The 17,178-nt window shown below is 28.3% G+C and overlaps 3 protein-coding genes across 4 annotated transcripts in view; all 3 read right to left on the bottom strand.

Moving 5' to 3' along the window:
* LOC122566869 overlaps nt 1-17,178 on the bottom strand; it is a 102,472-nt gene that overhangs the window by 39,919 nt on the left and 45,375 nt on the right. The gene's annotated exons all lie outside the window — the stretch shown is intronic.
* Nucleotides 80-9,053, bottom strand: LOC122566878 (BTB/POZ domain-containing protein 17). 2 transcript variants are annotated; one of them, XM_043724749.1, is made up of 4 exons: nt 8,920-9,053; nt 8,185-8,432; nt 7,952-8,092; nt 80-5,756 (listed from the first exon to the last, which is right to left on the bottom strand). In XM_043724749.1, the coding sequence occupies exons 2-4, from the start codon at nt 8,281-8,283 to the stop codon at nt 4,497-4,499; spliced, it is 1,500 nt and encodes a 499-aa protein (XP_043580684.1). In that variant the 5' UTR covers nt 8,284-8,432; nt 8,920-9,053; the 3' UTR covers nt 80-4,496. The 2 variants fall into 2 exon arrangements, with proteins under 2 accessions (XP_043580684.1, XP_043580685.1); XM_043724750.1 differs by lacking the exon at nt 8,920-9,053 and adding an exon at nt 8,590-8,735.
* LOC122566867 (protein PF14_0175-like) lies at nt 9,626-14,007 on the bottom strand. The gene has a single exon (XM_043724724.1). The coding sequence runs from the start codon at nt 13,960-13,962 to the stop codon at nt 9,838-9,840; it is 4,125 nt and encodes a 1,374-aa protein (XP_043580659.1). The 5' UTR covers nt 13,963-14,007; the 3' UTR covers nt 9,626-9,837.

Raw genomic sequence — 17,178 nt, 5'->3', positions numbered from 1 at the left:
ATCATAGCAAATCAAGGAGTCTTTCTTCATTGGAGGAGAGGGGGGAGTGACAGAGACAAAGACAGAGAGAGGCAAAATGTATAAGAGTCAAGTATATATATTTTCGAACCTTCTTTTACAAGATTTACAATTTGCTTGCAATTTATATTTTAATAACTCTATCTGATATTGTAGCGTAAATAATTAAATTCACATTAATTATACACATCTCCAAAAGTTCTTCCAGCATTCGCTATAAATTTGGGATTGAAGCGTAATGATGTTAACGAATTGAAATGCCTTTCTTAAATTATACATTGAGATCCACCTCCGTGCTGTGCTCTCAGCAGATAAATAACGACCGCTCGACATGTCTTGAACATAAATTCTTACAAACGAATCTTATTCTTCCTACGTTGAACCCAAAGTTGAATTTTAACATCACCTGCCGTATTTAAAAATTTCTTATTAAAAAAAGAATATTAAAATAAAAATACTGTTCTCGGGTTGTTTTCCTCAACAATTCCATCGAGTCAATTTTACTATGACGGCAAAAATGAAGCTATAATCGGCAAATGAAGACAATCAACAAACTCGTCATTCCATTTTATGGAAGCGTACTCCCTCTCTCATCTATTCCTTCGCCGACCGCTAATTCGATTACTTTTTGAGTACTACTACCATCACTGTTTGCAGTTAAATTATCAAAGTCTAACATAATCGAAATTTAATCCGAATTTAATTCAAATTCGAATGCAATGGAAACCTAACCCAAGCCAAACTCGAACTCACTTATCTATACATAGACTTATTTCTCTAAATGATATCGTACCTTTAACCGTTTTAACGCCAAGCAGCGCGATCGCGTTACAGTGGTGAACTATGTCGCGATGTTTAGTCACGATCGTCAATTCGAAACGCTATCGCGCTGCGTGGCACAATCCGACACGAATAAACCCCTGACACTAAAACGGTTAAGGTTCTGGGCTAAGCGTTGAATTGCTCAATTCAGTCCTTCTGCCAGAAGGTTCATCGCCTAATCCACTCCATGGACAGATCCTTTCAGGACATTCTTATCACCTTACGTTCGCCGTAGGGCATCATGGCGTCTGTAACGTTAGCGCCTCTTACAATTTGTCGGCCAAAAATTATACATTCGCGACGCTTAGAATTCGTCGCTAAACCAAAATTCGTGGTTTTCGATAGTTCGATGAATCTTAAAAGTAATCGCTATGAATCTCGTTGCCGGCGTAACACATAAATACAGTATATAAACTTATTACGTTTCACATAATTTAATCAGTGTTTGATGAATAAGGAAATTTTTATTTATTTGTAAAAGTTCATGTTCCCGAACCCAAGTAATAGCCACTTTAAATTGGGTAAATTGGATAGATTTCATTTTAAAGATACCATAAGATAAAGATACCTAAAATTAGAAAGAGAAAGGGAGGGGAATAAAAGCGAAGAGTATCTTTTATACATGCAAGCGCTCCCTGCCACGTGTCGGTTTCTTCCACGTGTTGTCAAGATAAAAGAAATACGGCATCGCAGGATAAGCAAAGAGTATGAGAAAGCGCAAAGGTTGGAATACACCGTGCTAGTCGCGCTGCGACAAATCATTCCATGATCGGTGACCGAACTGTAAACACGTGAAAGACGACGCTGATTCGAGATAACTGAAATCGCGTAGGATAGTTCTTCGTTCGTTAGATACTTAACGTTCGTCTGCGTTAATGATTGTACAAAGAATGGACGAGTATCTTAGACGTTACAATCGTAAAACCGTTGGGGCCCGCCAACTTGTGACGCAGTAAAGAAGAGGGCCTAGCTTATGGCACCTTCGAGTGTTTTCGCGTTCTCTTCTTAAAAAGCACAGAGTGACGAAGGCCAGCCGACCATTTCAGACTTTCGAGCTACGCGTTTTCTTACACACGCAAGCCAATATAAAACAGAGTACAAAATAAAATAAAACGAGAACAAAGAAAACGAAACAGAGCTGGTGTATTTGTCGAAAGACTATCTTCTCGTGGATTTGAACGGCATTTTTCTTAAATCATTTTCTTATGGCATCCAGGTGGCAAAAAGAAAAAAAATAATAGAAAAGGATTAGCGGATATCAGTGATCTTGAAGAAAATAGAATACTATAGACATTAGTAGGACGTCAGGCGGGTTATGCACAACACGTATACGTGCTGCATGTGTGTGTGTGTGTGTTTGTTTGTTTGTTGTGTGTGTATATATATATATGTGCAATTTGACTCACGAATATTAGATTAGGATTCGATTAGTTTACGTTAGTACAATTTTTGGCGAATACATTTGTGTAATAGTATAACTCATAAGTATGCTAACAACTTATTCGGATTATTCTTTCTCTTATTCGTATGTCATAACAGAGTGGTGAAAAGTAAATCCCTTTAAAACCGTGAGAGTGCAGGTTTTCGATAAGTAACGTGTACGATGAGATATTTTCGAGAGTCAACGAATGACTCTGTCTCTATCTGCTCATATGTTTATGCTTTATCAACGCACTTGGTAAGGATATACGATACACCACGTGGAATACAAAGGCATATGATAATGGACAAGGGACGATGGAGTGTTACTTTTGTAAGAGGATCATTCCTTTTCATGATTGCAAATGGATAGTATCGAATCGAACGGAGATCAGCTGAGCATATAGAAATAACAACAGCGAAACAAAGTTCAATCGTTTCATTGGGAAATATAAATTATTGTAAAACGTACAATATATTACAAACATAAAATAAAAAGGTAATTTGTATACGTTACCATGTAATGTTTATAGAGGTGGAAACTATCTCAAAAAAATTTTTTTAAATATTTGTAGAAATCACTATCCAAAAGAATTTGCAAATCATAATAAAAGAGAAAGAACAAACATTTAGAAAATTAAAATAAATCTTGTCAAATTAAACCTTTACCTTTTGAGAATATTCTATCATTATATTATACCTGTTTCCAAAAGAAAAAAAAGCGGATAAAATTTCTTTATATATTGCCAATAAATGTTATGAACAGAAATAAAAAATAACAATTATTTTTCAAATTTTTACGAAAAATATCAGCGAGAAAAAGTTAACTTTTGTTTAAATAAGAAATAGTGTTTAGTAAAATCTAAAGATTTCTTCCTTCTGAAAAATGAAATTAGTAAAAAATATCAAAGAAAAAAATCTGCCTAATGCATTTTAAAAACATTGAGGTTAATTAATTCTCATAAATTAAAGAAACATACAATATATATTCAACTGAATCAAACATTTTACATATGGTTTAGTGTATTATAGTGATCACTATATCATAGTGATATGAAAATGTACTGCAAATATACAACTTTAATTTTGAATAATTACAAATTTATCTCTCTTACGATGTGTGGAATATTACAAAATATTTCTTATCGTTGTCATAAATGTTAATCCATTTGGACCGATGAAGATTTGTAAAACAGAACTGTCGCGCATAATTTATATTGATTTTGAAATTCATAACCTACGCTGCCCTTCAGTTATGTATTCAGTTACTAACTATTAAAATCCTCCAAATATTTACTATATCGACGATATCGACGTGATTTTATATACAAAAATCGAATACGCACAAAATTTTAAAATATTTTCTATGGCCTTCTTAAGATTGCTTTCGTAATAAAGTAATACATTTATATAAAAGATACAAAAAAAAATTTGATATTTTGGATGATTTTTGAGTATACTGTAGAAATTAAAATTTTTAACAACTTTTTCCTATACATAAAACCGCCGCTCGGTTACTGCTTAAACCAAACCTAATTCTTATCTTCTTTTATAGTTTATTGGCATATCTTATTGTTAGAGTTGGATGTTATATTGAATCGGATATTCTATCCGGCAACAAATATTGACGCATACTTTGCAACGAATGCACAATTATAGACACAATAATTCACTCTAATGGATCGACAGTTCTTTGCGAATATCTCGGAAATTAAGACCGAGCGCAGGTTTCACGTACAGGAAAAAGTTGTCAAAAATTTTAATTCCTATATAAATAATAATAATATATTAAAAAATCATCGAAATCGGATAGGTGGATTAAATATCGATGATTATCAATTTCATTCGTTCTTGCAATAAAATGAACATAAACTCGCTAAGTTTTTGTTATACAGAGTGTAAATTAACAATATTCCATCATACACAGACGTCCCCTTTAAAAATTAAGTCATTCTAAATGAATAATTAACACTAATTAATAATTTCCCCAGAAAAAATTAATATGATGGAAATTAATGTCATGGAATATTGAAATCTTTTAATATTTTATTACATATTACGATTTAAATACAAAACTTTATCTTAGTCTAATATTAAAATGTCGATTTATCAAAAGAAAAAAATTCTAGGACATACGTTGAAGACAAACTTAAAAAAGATGACTCTTCGTATGAGTCCAAAATATTTAAAGTCTGTAGTAAGATTTCATTTTATATAACCTAAGAAATCTATTTGTCTTAATTAGCTGGTGATATAACAATATGTAATTTGAGCATATCTTTATTTGGACCTACTAGAAAAGGAGATGTATTTTCCGACACGGAACCCTGCTGCGGGTTAAGTTCCTCAAACGGTAAAAGATCGTCCAAATTAAGAACACGTTCTTTTTTACTAAATCTGTGAATAATTTCTGTTACTCTCGCAATATGTTCAACACCATCCTGTAAACCATATATTAAAACACCTATTTTTACACGCATATCAGCATTACTATTTACAGATGGATCCTTACAGGTGAGTGATAATCTAACCGAACGTTTCACATGTTCGGGCATTTCTACGGTTCCCTGCCACACTATTAAGAAAAACTTTTTAAACCAAACACCCTTTGGATATATATCTACAACCCATTCACACGCGCGGTCACCAGCATACTCTGCTAAACACGAATGACTTGAAAACACGAGCGTTCTGGTGTGGTACGAGGGTAAACCATGAAAATTTTCTATCGTAAGTAATGAACTACAGGTGTCTATAGTGTATAATCTTGGTTCAAAAAGTAATGCACCATCTTCTTCGTTTAAACTTACTTCTTTAACTTTATCTAGCTGACCAGAATGAAATGACATTCCTATAGACATTCGTTCTACAAAGAATTCTTTGTATTTTTTCGTCAAAGGAAATAAAAGTAATTCTGCTAATTGTCGAGGAGACATCATTGGAAATCTAACAGGAGACATCACAGCTACTACCAATTGTTCTAACGTAGCTTCTAATTCGTCGTGCGACAATTGAGTTTTCAACCGATTTGTCTGATGATCCAACCAAGATTCCAAACATTTGTATAATGTCATTTCATCCTTTACCACTAAACTACTTTGATGTAGCAATGATACTAAAATATCTAAATCAAAATTTCCAAAGTCTGCAGTCCTGGCCACCAATTCCAAATTCCACTTAATAAAATTTTGACATGCTTGAGTAATATTGTGATGACCACAGTTTGACGTATACTGTAACCATGATACTAGAGTGCCGTGTATGGCAGCTAATGCAATATGATTTTGCATATAATCAAGGCACAATGATATTAAATCCTTAACATTATACTTATCAGCTAAAGATAATATTGGTAGAACAACTCCATAATTAATTCTTATTTGACCAGTATAAAAGTACCGCAAAAACTCACTAAATATAGGTACACATTGTGGTGTTTCTTGGAGGGTTACTCTACTTTCCTGTGACTCACTCCACTGAGGACTCATTAACATTACCTGCAATAAGAAAAGTTAGAGTATGTGTTGAAATGTTACCCATACTAAAAAAGATAATAATAAATATAACGTTAGGTAATTATGTAGAATTTCATCGGCTTCGATGACTTTGAAATATATCGTCAACATTTTAGCTAACTTTTATATATATATATATATATAACCATTGCTCAATTTCCGAGACGTTTACAAAAAATTTCAATTAAATTTAGGTTTGGGTTACACTACGTTCTTGTGAAGACAATTGTATGGCGGTAACCGCATTTTTAAAATATAAGCGACCCGCAGGCAGCAACCAATAATGATGTTGTCACAGACTCAAAACTATGCTCAGAATTCAATCAGTACGGACAGATTTCGCGAATATCTCGGAAAGTAAGGTCGACCGATGTTTATATGTATAAAAAGATGTTCTAAATGTTGATTTCTATAACATATTCAAAAAACACCGAATATAACATATTCAAAAAATTCCGAACTTGGAGAGAACGGAAATCGTCAAGAATTTATAAACACCACAATGCCGTGACACAATGTTAGCGGTGATCACTAACACGTAATTCCAACTAGATGCTACTGAAAATATCTGTATTTTGATCAAATCACCTATATACCCATTTTTCATTATTATTCGATTTGAAGATAAAAACTCAGAATATTTATTAAAACAATGAGAACCCAAAGGAACACGTATGTATCATACTGAAAAGAATATGAACTGTAGCAAATACAAAGAAGGAAAACACAAATTATTAACATGTACAATATAATGTATGAATACATATATGGTGAATAAAATAATCTCCACAGCAAAAAAAATTTGGAGCTGTCTTTGGCATATCTCTTTTAGCAATTCGGAACCATGTCTTTTCGTAGGTTACTATCATTAGGAACGGATACAAATCTTCTTTCTGATATTTTTATTGAATCATTCTGACATTGTGGAACAAAACGCCATATATAATTTCTTTTTTCATAAACTTCCATAGCGTTTATTAGATTCACAATCAGGAAATCATTCTCACTTGGTGTTGACTTGTACATATTGCAGACGACGCGACGGACTTGTGACGTCACGCGTTCTTCGAGTAAATTCGGTAAGCGATCGAAAATGTTCGGTTTTATTTGCTTTTTTTTTAAATTTAATTGCTTATAACTCTTTTATTTTTAATAATTTAAAAAAAAGATACGAGTTTAAAATTTCTGCTTTCTGAATCCATTTACATAATAAATCAAAATTTCATAATCTTTATTTTTCTACAATGTAAATAAAGGTTGTTAATGAATTAGTTAAAAATCTTTTTTATTTTAATGAGCCTGAACATACTATCAGTTGGTCTATTTCAAATAAGGTGACTTTTTGATGATTTTTTTTCATAATGTTCCCAACACATTTTGAATACAAATAAAGTCAGATAAAAAAACATAGTAGTCTAATGTAAAATGTAATTTTTCCTCAACTCAGTTGTATTTTGAAAATTCTTGTTAGATATGCCAAAGTTCAATGTTAATCATTTTTAATATATGAGTGAAATAAGAAATGTGTCAACCTATCATTATTTGGCACAACGTATTTTATAAGTAAATTAAATTCCACCACATAATATTTACTTTACTGCTAAAATTTAATTACATGGATAAGTATTTATATCATATATACAAAATATGTTATTAAATTAGTGTTATCACTTAGAAGAAAGTAACTATACACAAAGAAGAAAATCAACAAATTATAATAACATTTTGCCAAAAAAGCTTTGTTTTCAAATAAAATGATAAATATACATTGAATATATGTATATAACATCATTGTACTTATGTCTGAATTAAGTTGTATCTATAAATTACTTTTATTACTTTATCATACTAGATGATGAAGAATGAATAATAAAACAGAAGTATATTCCACTTAAAAACTTACTGTTTATTAATATAAAAATTTACTAGAAAAAATATTGCTGGTCTACCAACATAATTATATTCAATATGTTTATATCTTTTGGAATATACTAAATATACTGAATGAATTATTAATATCAATTTACACGAGGAAAATGTTACTTTATACTGATTTACTTTTTTTAATAAAATCATATTCTTTTAAGTTACATTACCAGTTTAATGACATCCTGTATAATGAACAATTATGTGTTTTATTTTATCTTATTTTATATTCTACCTTAAAATTTACTTACTTGGAAAACATCACTTGAAGCACAAAGTATAAGGCGATGTGCTGGATATTCTATACCATTAACAACAAGACAAATATCATTCATTAGACGTTCTGCATATAATGTTGCTATTTTTAAAAGAACTGTACGCGAATTATCCACCTAAGTAGAAAATATAATAAATTCAGTTCTTCATATACAATTTTGTTAATCTTTTTTTGTTTAAATTATGATTTATATCCCTTAATAACAACCTCTATTGAATCTGGACTTTCAGAATTTCCAACATTATTTGGAACATTACTAGATTCTTCCATTTCTTTGTTTGTATCCATCCTCGAAGAACCTGTCATACTTGATCATCACTGTTTCTTTTGGGCTAACTTTTAATTCCACTTCTATAGCGTAGTACTCAAATTTGTTTTATAATCATAATAATGGCCTGAATAAATATTCATCTTTTCTTTATAATTTTTAATATTTTAATACTTTTATATTATAACTGTAAGAAAAGATATATAATATATAGTGCATATGTATCTTTATTAACTAACTTAATAATAATTATTAAAAGGTAAACTAATATATATATTGCAATATTCAGTATAATATAGAAGTATACATTATATCCTCAAATAAGAAAATAAATTGAAAAATACCAATGCATTTTAATAAAACCGTTGATTATTTATATGTTACTTAAAATTATTAATATATGTAATGCATGTTTTATAAACAGAAACGTCATATGTTTAACAGTGGTTATGTTTATCTTATATAAAGACATTGAATAAAATAGTAATTGATAAATTTTAATTTGTCAAAGACTGTATATGATTGTAATGAATTAAAAAGATTTTGCTAATTAAATACGAAGGAGGTAAATTGTGAAACCTCAGTTGTCTATTTTAATATTAAATCACTAAGATATATAAACTCTTTTATTAAACTATGAATGAGTTGTCACTGTTTTTATTTCGTATACATACGTTAATATTCAACTGGATTTATTTCATATACAATTTCGAAACGCCCAAAACTTGTAAAAACCACATCGACGTGAGATAGTAACTGAACTGATTTGAAAGTCGATTGTATAAATACATACAAGACTAGTGATAAAATAAGCTAAGCGCTGTAGTATATTCAGCGCGAATTTTGACACAAGTTTTAGAATTACTTGATTCCTAAAGAAAATTTCAAATATACTAAATAATTTAGTTAACGAAATAATACATGAATAAATAGTTGTCTAATATGACTATGGTTAATCGATATAAGATATATTTATTTGATAAATTTAGTAGGTTTATACATTTTTAGTCGCAAACAAGATTTTTATTCAAAAACTGTACAAATGATTTACAATGGAAATAATCTGTATCATTGTATTATATGTATAAGATTCAAACATAAAAAAAGATACAAATCCAGATACTATGAATAAAATAATAGAGCAAAAGAATTATATATCATGATTTCTCTCTTGATATTTTATTTATATCAAATAATGGTGTTTCTTTGGAGTTCCCTTATAATATATTTATTGTAATCTAGTTTTTATGTTATAAAACATTTTTATGTTACAAAATAAATTTTATTTTATAATTATGGGTTTAGAGTCTTAATTATCATTCTATAATACTTGAGTGTACTTTCTATAAGTACAAATACGAGAATATTAGATTATTAAAATTATAGTAATATATTTATTAATATTTATTTTTTGTAAAAAATATAAAAAGTTATATAATGTATAAAATTTTATATTTAATTGTCGGTAACTAAAACTTGATAGGCTATCTGAATAGTCTTAACGAGTCAACTTACGCGTCTTCTTAATAAATTACAGATATCTGTATAGACTAGTTAGAGAATATAACTTAAAATTAACAAGTATATATTATTTAACATACTCTTATTTCACTAGATTTTAATATCACATCTTCAATAATACTTCCGTATTGTTTTAACTGTAATATTAGCTTTTGTGCTATCCACAAATATAAATCAATAGATTCGTGAATTTTTATTTTATGTTCGAGTGCTTGAAAATTGTGTTCAAATTTTATATTACATAGTAAACACATTGTATCATGATATTTTAAGTAATGAACTTTGTACTGCTGAGTATCTGAGAATTGTTTTGAACATGTTATACAACTGAAACATTTGTTTTCTTCAATAGTATCAAATCTTTGATATTCGTAAAGTGAAAATAAACGTTTTATACCAAGGATTTTTATTATATCATTCTGAGAATTTATATTTCCTTGTGTTATTTCAATATTAGCATCGTTTTCTCTAAAACACACATTATTTGAGACTATGTGATCAGATATTAAATGTTTTATTAATTTATCTGTAAAATATAAGCTATTACAAATTCGACATATCTCTCTTTTATGCCTTTTTTCCAGATGAAGTTTAAATTGTAGTGCTGTAGCACGTAATGTATTACAGTGCAGTATATTTTTATCATTGTGTGGTATATTAGATGTGATGTGCATTTCTGAAAGTTTTTCACTTAGTTCATCTAATTCTTTAATTTCCACATTTTCATTCCTATAAGGAATAGCCTTGTCATTCAATTGTTTTCTACTGAATTCAGAATTAACATTTATATTATCTCCAGTATAAGGTAAATAGTCTTTTGCAGGTACAGATAAATCTATAAGAGTTTCTGTAACATTGGAATTGTTACTTATAGAATGTGTTGCTTCATGTCTTGTTAGCATGTACATTGTAAGAAAATTCAATTTACATATTTTGCATACATGTGGACCTATTTTTTCTACATGATAATTCATATTATGTTGTGTTAAAGATATACCGTTGGAAAAAGTGAGACTGCATCTCTTGCAATTCCAGGTAGTAACATTAGTGCACATATGAATGTTCACCATTGCAACTGAAGTAAGGATTTTGTTACAATTATCACAAATATGAACTACAGATTCATCATTATGATAATAGTACTTATGTCGTAAGTAGTTTCTAAGTAATGCAAAATTTTCTTTACATGCGTTACAACGCCACTTTCTATATTTCTGTTTATTTTCCTTTTGCAAAACTTTCTTTGACTCTTTTATTTGACATGTAGACAGATTTTTTACTTTATATGGTGTCATTGATAAATCTGATGATCTTGGATCTTCAAACAATGAATCATGTAAAAAGAACATATGTTCCTTAAATATTGTCAAAGAACTAAATTTTTTGTCACATATAATGCAATGCAGTTCTTTTAAACCATAACTTACATTTTCTTTACTTGCATCCATTATTGAATTAGTATTTGTAGTAAAATTTGTTGGAAACATGTTTCCAATTTCATTTTCTGTACTTTGCTGCTCATTAGTACTTGTTTTACGTTTTTTTGTAATATTCATATTGAATTTAATTAATTTTTGCCTTTTTGCATCATTTCCTGTTTTTTGTGTGTGTGTAAGGTTTATATATAATGCAAAATTACAATCATCTGTTTTACTTGCTACACTATCTTCTTTAATATCATATTCTACATTTCCATTTTCACCACTATCAACTTCATTACCAATTGTTTTTGATATTAAAGTATTTTGGTCTGATTCTGCCAAATTTATAGTAGAATGTGGTACATTATTATCTTTGAAACTTTCACTATCGTCTTGAGAAGTTTTAGTATATGCATTTAATACTACATCATTTTCATGTCTGATGAGATCATTATTTTCTTCCGATTTTTGTTGTTCATGTATATTAGTATCAAAATCTGTTATGTGTTTAGACATATGAGATAAAAACGCTTGTTTTCTTTTATATTTTTTAAAACAAACTTTGCAAATAAAAGAAAAGCTTCTTTTATGTTTCCAATATTCTTTAAATCTTTGATCAATTTTAATAGATACATTAGAAAGATTTAATTTTGAAATACTATTTGAATATTTTTCATCAATATTTAATATTTCTATATCTTCCTTAAATTTTTGGTTTTCTTTTCTTATTTGAGTAACATCTGAATTATTTATATTATTTATCTGTTTGTCTTTTACTTTCATCTCTGACAATAAATTTTTATCATTTGAATCGGTATGGTATAGAATTATTTCTTTTGTGTTAATATCATATTCGTTTATATGATTATTTTGTATGTTAATTTCCTTTCCTGAATTAGAAATTTCATCTATATTAGTCGGAGCATCAAAGATATAATTCTTATCTAAAACACAAGTTTCATTAAATACTTGTTCATTTTTAAATGTTGTATATGATTCAGAAGTTACAGTCATTTGTCCTGCCTCACATTTTTTAACATTATCTGTATAATGATTGAAGTCGTGATGCATATTTTTAATATGTTCCTCAAAATTTGTTATATGATCAAATACTTTTGAGCAGCAACAGCATTCAAATATAAATTTGTTATTGATATTTAAATCTAATTGATCACTGAAATTAATAATAGTAACTGCAAATTTCTTTTGTTTACGTAATGATTTTCTTTCACATTGTAAATGTATATCCATCAGATGTTTTTGAAAATGAAATAGAGAGTTAATTTGTAAATTACATAGCGTACATTCAATGCATACTTTTTCATTTTGTACAAAGTTTACTTTACCTGAAAATTGTCGTAAAAGATTAAAGGCTTCTGTACATTTACTGCACATTGCTACACTTTTCCTTATATGATATTCATAGATATTTTCAATACTTGATCTCAGTCTTGTTCTTATATCTATATCTCTTCTGTTTTTTAAAAAAAATTGTAAAATATTCTCTGGAGATATTTTATATGTCTCTTTTCCAAATTTTATATTTCTTATATTTTGATTAATTTTATTTACTACATTTTCTTCAAATTTTGTACATCTTTCCTCAAACACTGATTTATATAATATATTTATTTTCTGTTCTTGTTTGAATTCAGTAGTTTTGCATTTTTTATATGCAGAATGCTGTATTTTTGCGATATTCTTTGTTTCATTACATATATTCTCATCTTTTTGTATATTCTCTTTATTTTCGATAGATTTGGTACTCTGAATTAATTTAGATAATTCAGATGTAGAAAGATCATCTATTTTAATCAAAGGTATTATCAAATTTTTAATATCTATACAATGTTTATGCCTTGCTATATCTTTGTTTACTTTGGTGTCAATCTTGCTTGATGGTATTATCGTAACTGTGGAAAAATTACTTGTATCGTTCCTTTTTCCTATAACTAATTTATTTTTGGTAACTTTATTACATTGTTTATATTTATATACTGTACTGTATATCTTTTTTTGTTTGTCTTTCTTTATTTGTAAATGGCAAGTTGATTTTATTGTTCTTTGTCTTTTACCTTTGGTATAAACACCTTTCCTTGATTCTTCAGTTGTAATAGATTCACTAATATCACAGCTATTTTCTCTTGTAGTTTGTATCGAGATATTGCAATCTGCTTCATTAGTAGCATTAGATTGATTTCTCTTCCCATGTGTTTTTGCTTCTACAGATCTTTGTTGTGAAATTATAGATAAACTTTTCTGTTGAAATTTCACATTTTGCTCACAGTGAATTTTGTTCTTATTGTATAAATTGCAATTTGCATTAGATTTATTGCAAAAGCCCATTATATTTTGTAAATCATGATTTAATACTGCTTTATGGTCATCTTCAATTATATTTGGTGTTTTAGTCATACCTAATTTGTTGTTATTCCTATAGTTTCCCAATAAGAAAACAGAGGTATTTCTATCGCACTTGTTTAAAACTCGATTCACGATACTTGTAGATTCTAAAGTATTTTTTTGAGAAATACTTAAATCTTCTTGGCATTTTTCATAGTTCCTTCTGCTTAATGTAGATCTGATTGTTGAATTCATTAATATATTTTGATTCTCATTTGCACAACTATCTAAAGTGGTATTATAATTCTGGTTTTCTTTGTAAATTATACTAACAATCGCTGGTTTTTCTTTTTTATAATTTTCACAAGAGAATCGCTTCTTATTATAAATATTTTGAACTCTATTATGTGATGAAAAATTATTTGAGTTCATTTTCTAATTGCATTTGCTTCTTAATAATATTAATTTAATATTAATATTTTTATGAAATTAATATTAATATTTTTATAAAATTAATATTAATATTTTTATTAATTGTAATAAAAATAATATTAATTTTGATAAAATTAATATTATTATTTTTATTAATTGTAATAAAAATAATATTAATTTTTATCCTTCTGATAAAATATCGTATAATCTTTTATTGATTCTCATATGATTCTCAAATTTTGTCTGTGGTAAATGGTTTCATTATGGTTCTAACTGTACCAAATGTCCATTTTCTGCTGTAAAAAAAGTATTAAATTATTATTATTATTATATTTTCATATCTGATGAGACCATTATTGAAAATAATATATTTTATATAATTCACTTTTAATTCGTTTTTTAAAAATATAACTAATGTAAAAAATGTCACATTTAATAATAAATAATTGGAATAAAAACTCACTTTATTTTCGGGAAACTTTTTGATCAATTAAAAAAATTTCTTACTTACCCATTTATTATCACATTTGTGTCAGGAGAACAATTTTGTAGAAATTACTCAATGGTATAAAATGTTTACGAATACTGCAGATCAAAATACAAAGAATTGATCTAACATTCAATATATTTTCGCGTCATGCTTCTGTAAGTGCTTTGACGCTCAATGATTATGACGCTCAATTGGTTATGTGTTCCAAAAACTCTAAACAAGAGCATAGAGCACGATTGTATGAACACGAAGCATGCAGTTGTTCTAGACCTTCCTTACTCTTTACCATTTTAGTGTCATTCACGAGATTATCGATTTAACATAGGATAAGATTTGTTAAAATGAATGATTTTATTTTAGGTTTTATAAACAGATACGTGTATTGCTGAAATCGTGTATGATTCTTGAAATTTATCTCAATTTTCTTCTCCACGTGGACTCCTTTTTTTTGGAATTACACGTAGAATTATTAATTAGATAAAATATGATATGTATTAGCAGAGAGGAATTTCCGCTCTGGTATTACAAAATAAAAATTTTATAACCTATATATCAATTAATAACAAAGTAAACAATGATAAATTATTTTCAATTAAGGAAATTTCTCTTTTTATGATAGTTTCGCTATCAATTCTTCAGGACTAAACTACTAATTATTAACAATTTTTTTAGGATTACATTTGTTTTCAATGGAGATATTCATGAAACAGGATAGAACAATTTTTTCAATTTTTATGTAACAATAAGTTGTAACATATCAACATGTAAAGTAACATACCATATTTTATTCATTCGTGTAACACATAAAAGTTTTTCATTAAGAACATAATCTTATTCGTAACTGTTATTGAACATTATCTTAAATATGTTTTCTATTCCTCAATTTCATCAATTTAATTGTTTGAATACACTAAATTTGCACGCGCTCGTATATACAAAAATCGAGCGTTCCTATTGGCGCAATATATCGCGAAGTCGAATCAAACGTGGCTATTGGTGCAGGATATTGTCAAATGAAATTGAGCGTTCCTATTGGCGCAATATATTGTCGCGTCAAATTGAGCATTTCTATTGGTGTGAGATATTGGAAAAGGCTTAGTTTCGAGGAGAAACGTGTCGTGGGGTGGTATTGTACTCTTGAAAATCGTGGAGCGAAAATTTGTCCCATAGAGCGTACCCTGTCATTATTAGTACTTTAATTTCGACTTTATCAACATTTCTACACTTCTCTTTGCTTCATTTAAATAGTACGTTTTCATTTAATCACTTATTGATTATCATTTTAGTAAAATTAAGTAGTATTCGGGAATTTTTTTTTCTATTATCGTTGACTATATTTGACAATTTACAGTCATCGATAGTTCATATTACCGATCTTTAAGGCAGAATTTGGATTCGATTTTCGTTTCATTTCATTATAATTGGTTCCATTTTTGTAAATTACTGATTTATTATACATTTATTCTTGGCTGTATTTATGATGGCTAAAATTATCGATAATTTACATTACCGGCCCCTGAGGCAGGATTTGAATTCTATTGTTGCTTTATCCTACTATAATTTGTTCTGTTATTGCAAATTATTGGTTTTGTCATACATTTATTTGAAATTGTTGATTTTTTTTTGTATAGATTATTGGCTGGTCACCTGATTGAAAGAGTAGGGGTTTGCGGCACATACGTCACAGACGATTAATAATCGATGATTCGAATTGGTAGGAAATGAACGCCATAGATGATTAATAACCATTTGATTTCCCATGCAGATTTGGTAAAGGTTAAGTTATTATAATAAAGCAGACGTATGTACACGACTATTTTCTTTTTTTATTGGATCAATGGTAATCAATATTTGCTATATAATTGTTATACGAGTTACAATTGATATATAACGATATTATTCTCTAAAATAATTGCATAATTTGTTGAAGATATTAAGATTAAAAAAAGAGGGATTAAAAAAGTCACTTTTTAAAAGTATTTCGAATATACAGATTATCATTAATAATCGGATATATTATTAAGTAACTAATGTTTTTATATCAATATATAGCAAATTATACGAATTATTCGATTGTTGTTAGACAATAATCTATTACTAAGTTATTATATTTTTATATATTTGTACGAAAAAATCAGTTTATTATTTTATCGAAAGAATCTGCATAACACATGTTCAGACACGTTTCAGAGCAAGATGATATTATACATTGTAATCATTTGTAAGGCATGTTTAGTTAAGAAAGCTTAATTTATTACAAGCATCGTCGAATCTTTATAAAGTGCAACATAATACGTTAGTAAAAATCATATTTCAAACTCTGATAACGAACGTTCACAATTGAATTCTTCTTGAAGAAAGTATTGATTTCACGTTTTAGGATATTAATAAATATTTGTAATTATATCAGAAGATATCTCGCAATATATAAACAGTGTTTGAAATATTACACGTATATTCCATTTTCGTAATACTTGTATGTAATACCTGTTTGTCCGTGAAAAATGGATATACGTTTCAAAAAACAGCAGTATTTCCTAAACAAACACTCTGCTCCCCCCTCCCTGTACGCCAGCCTGCTAATACAACTTTTTTTTCAGAGAATGTTTGTGATCGCGCACAATGCGGCCAATAGAGTCAGTGTTTGCTGTGTAACAACATTTGTTATATTTTCTAGAGCACAATAGCTCTTAATAGTTATAAATTCAATTACAATATTTATACGC

Source organism: Bombus pyrosoma, linkage group LG4 (genome assembly GCF_014825855.1).
Source record: "Bombus pyrosoma isolate SC7728 linkage group LG4, ASM1482585v1, whole genome shotgun sequence".
Taxonomy (NCBI): Eukaryota; Metazoa; Arthropoda; class Insecta; order Hymenoptera; family Apidae; genus Bombus; species Bombus pyrosoma.
Note: the sequence above shows the minus strand (reverse complement) of the source record. Positions and strands in the feature narration are given on the sequence as shown.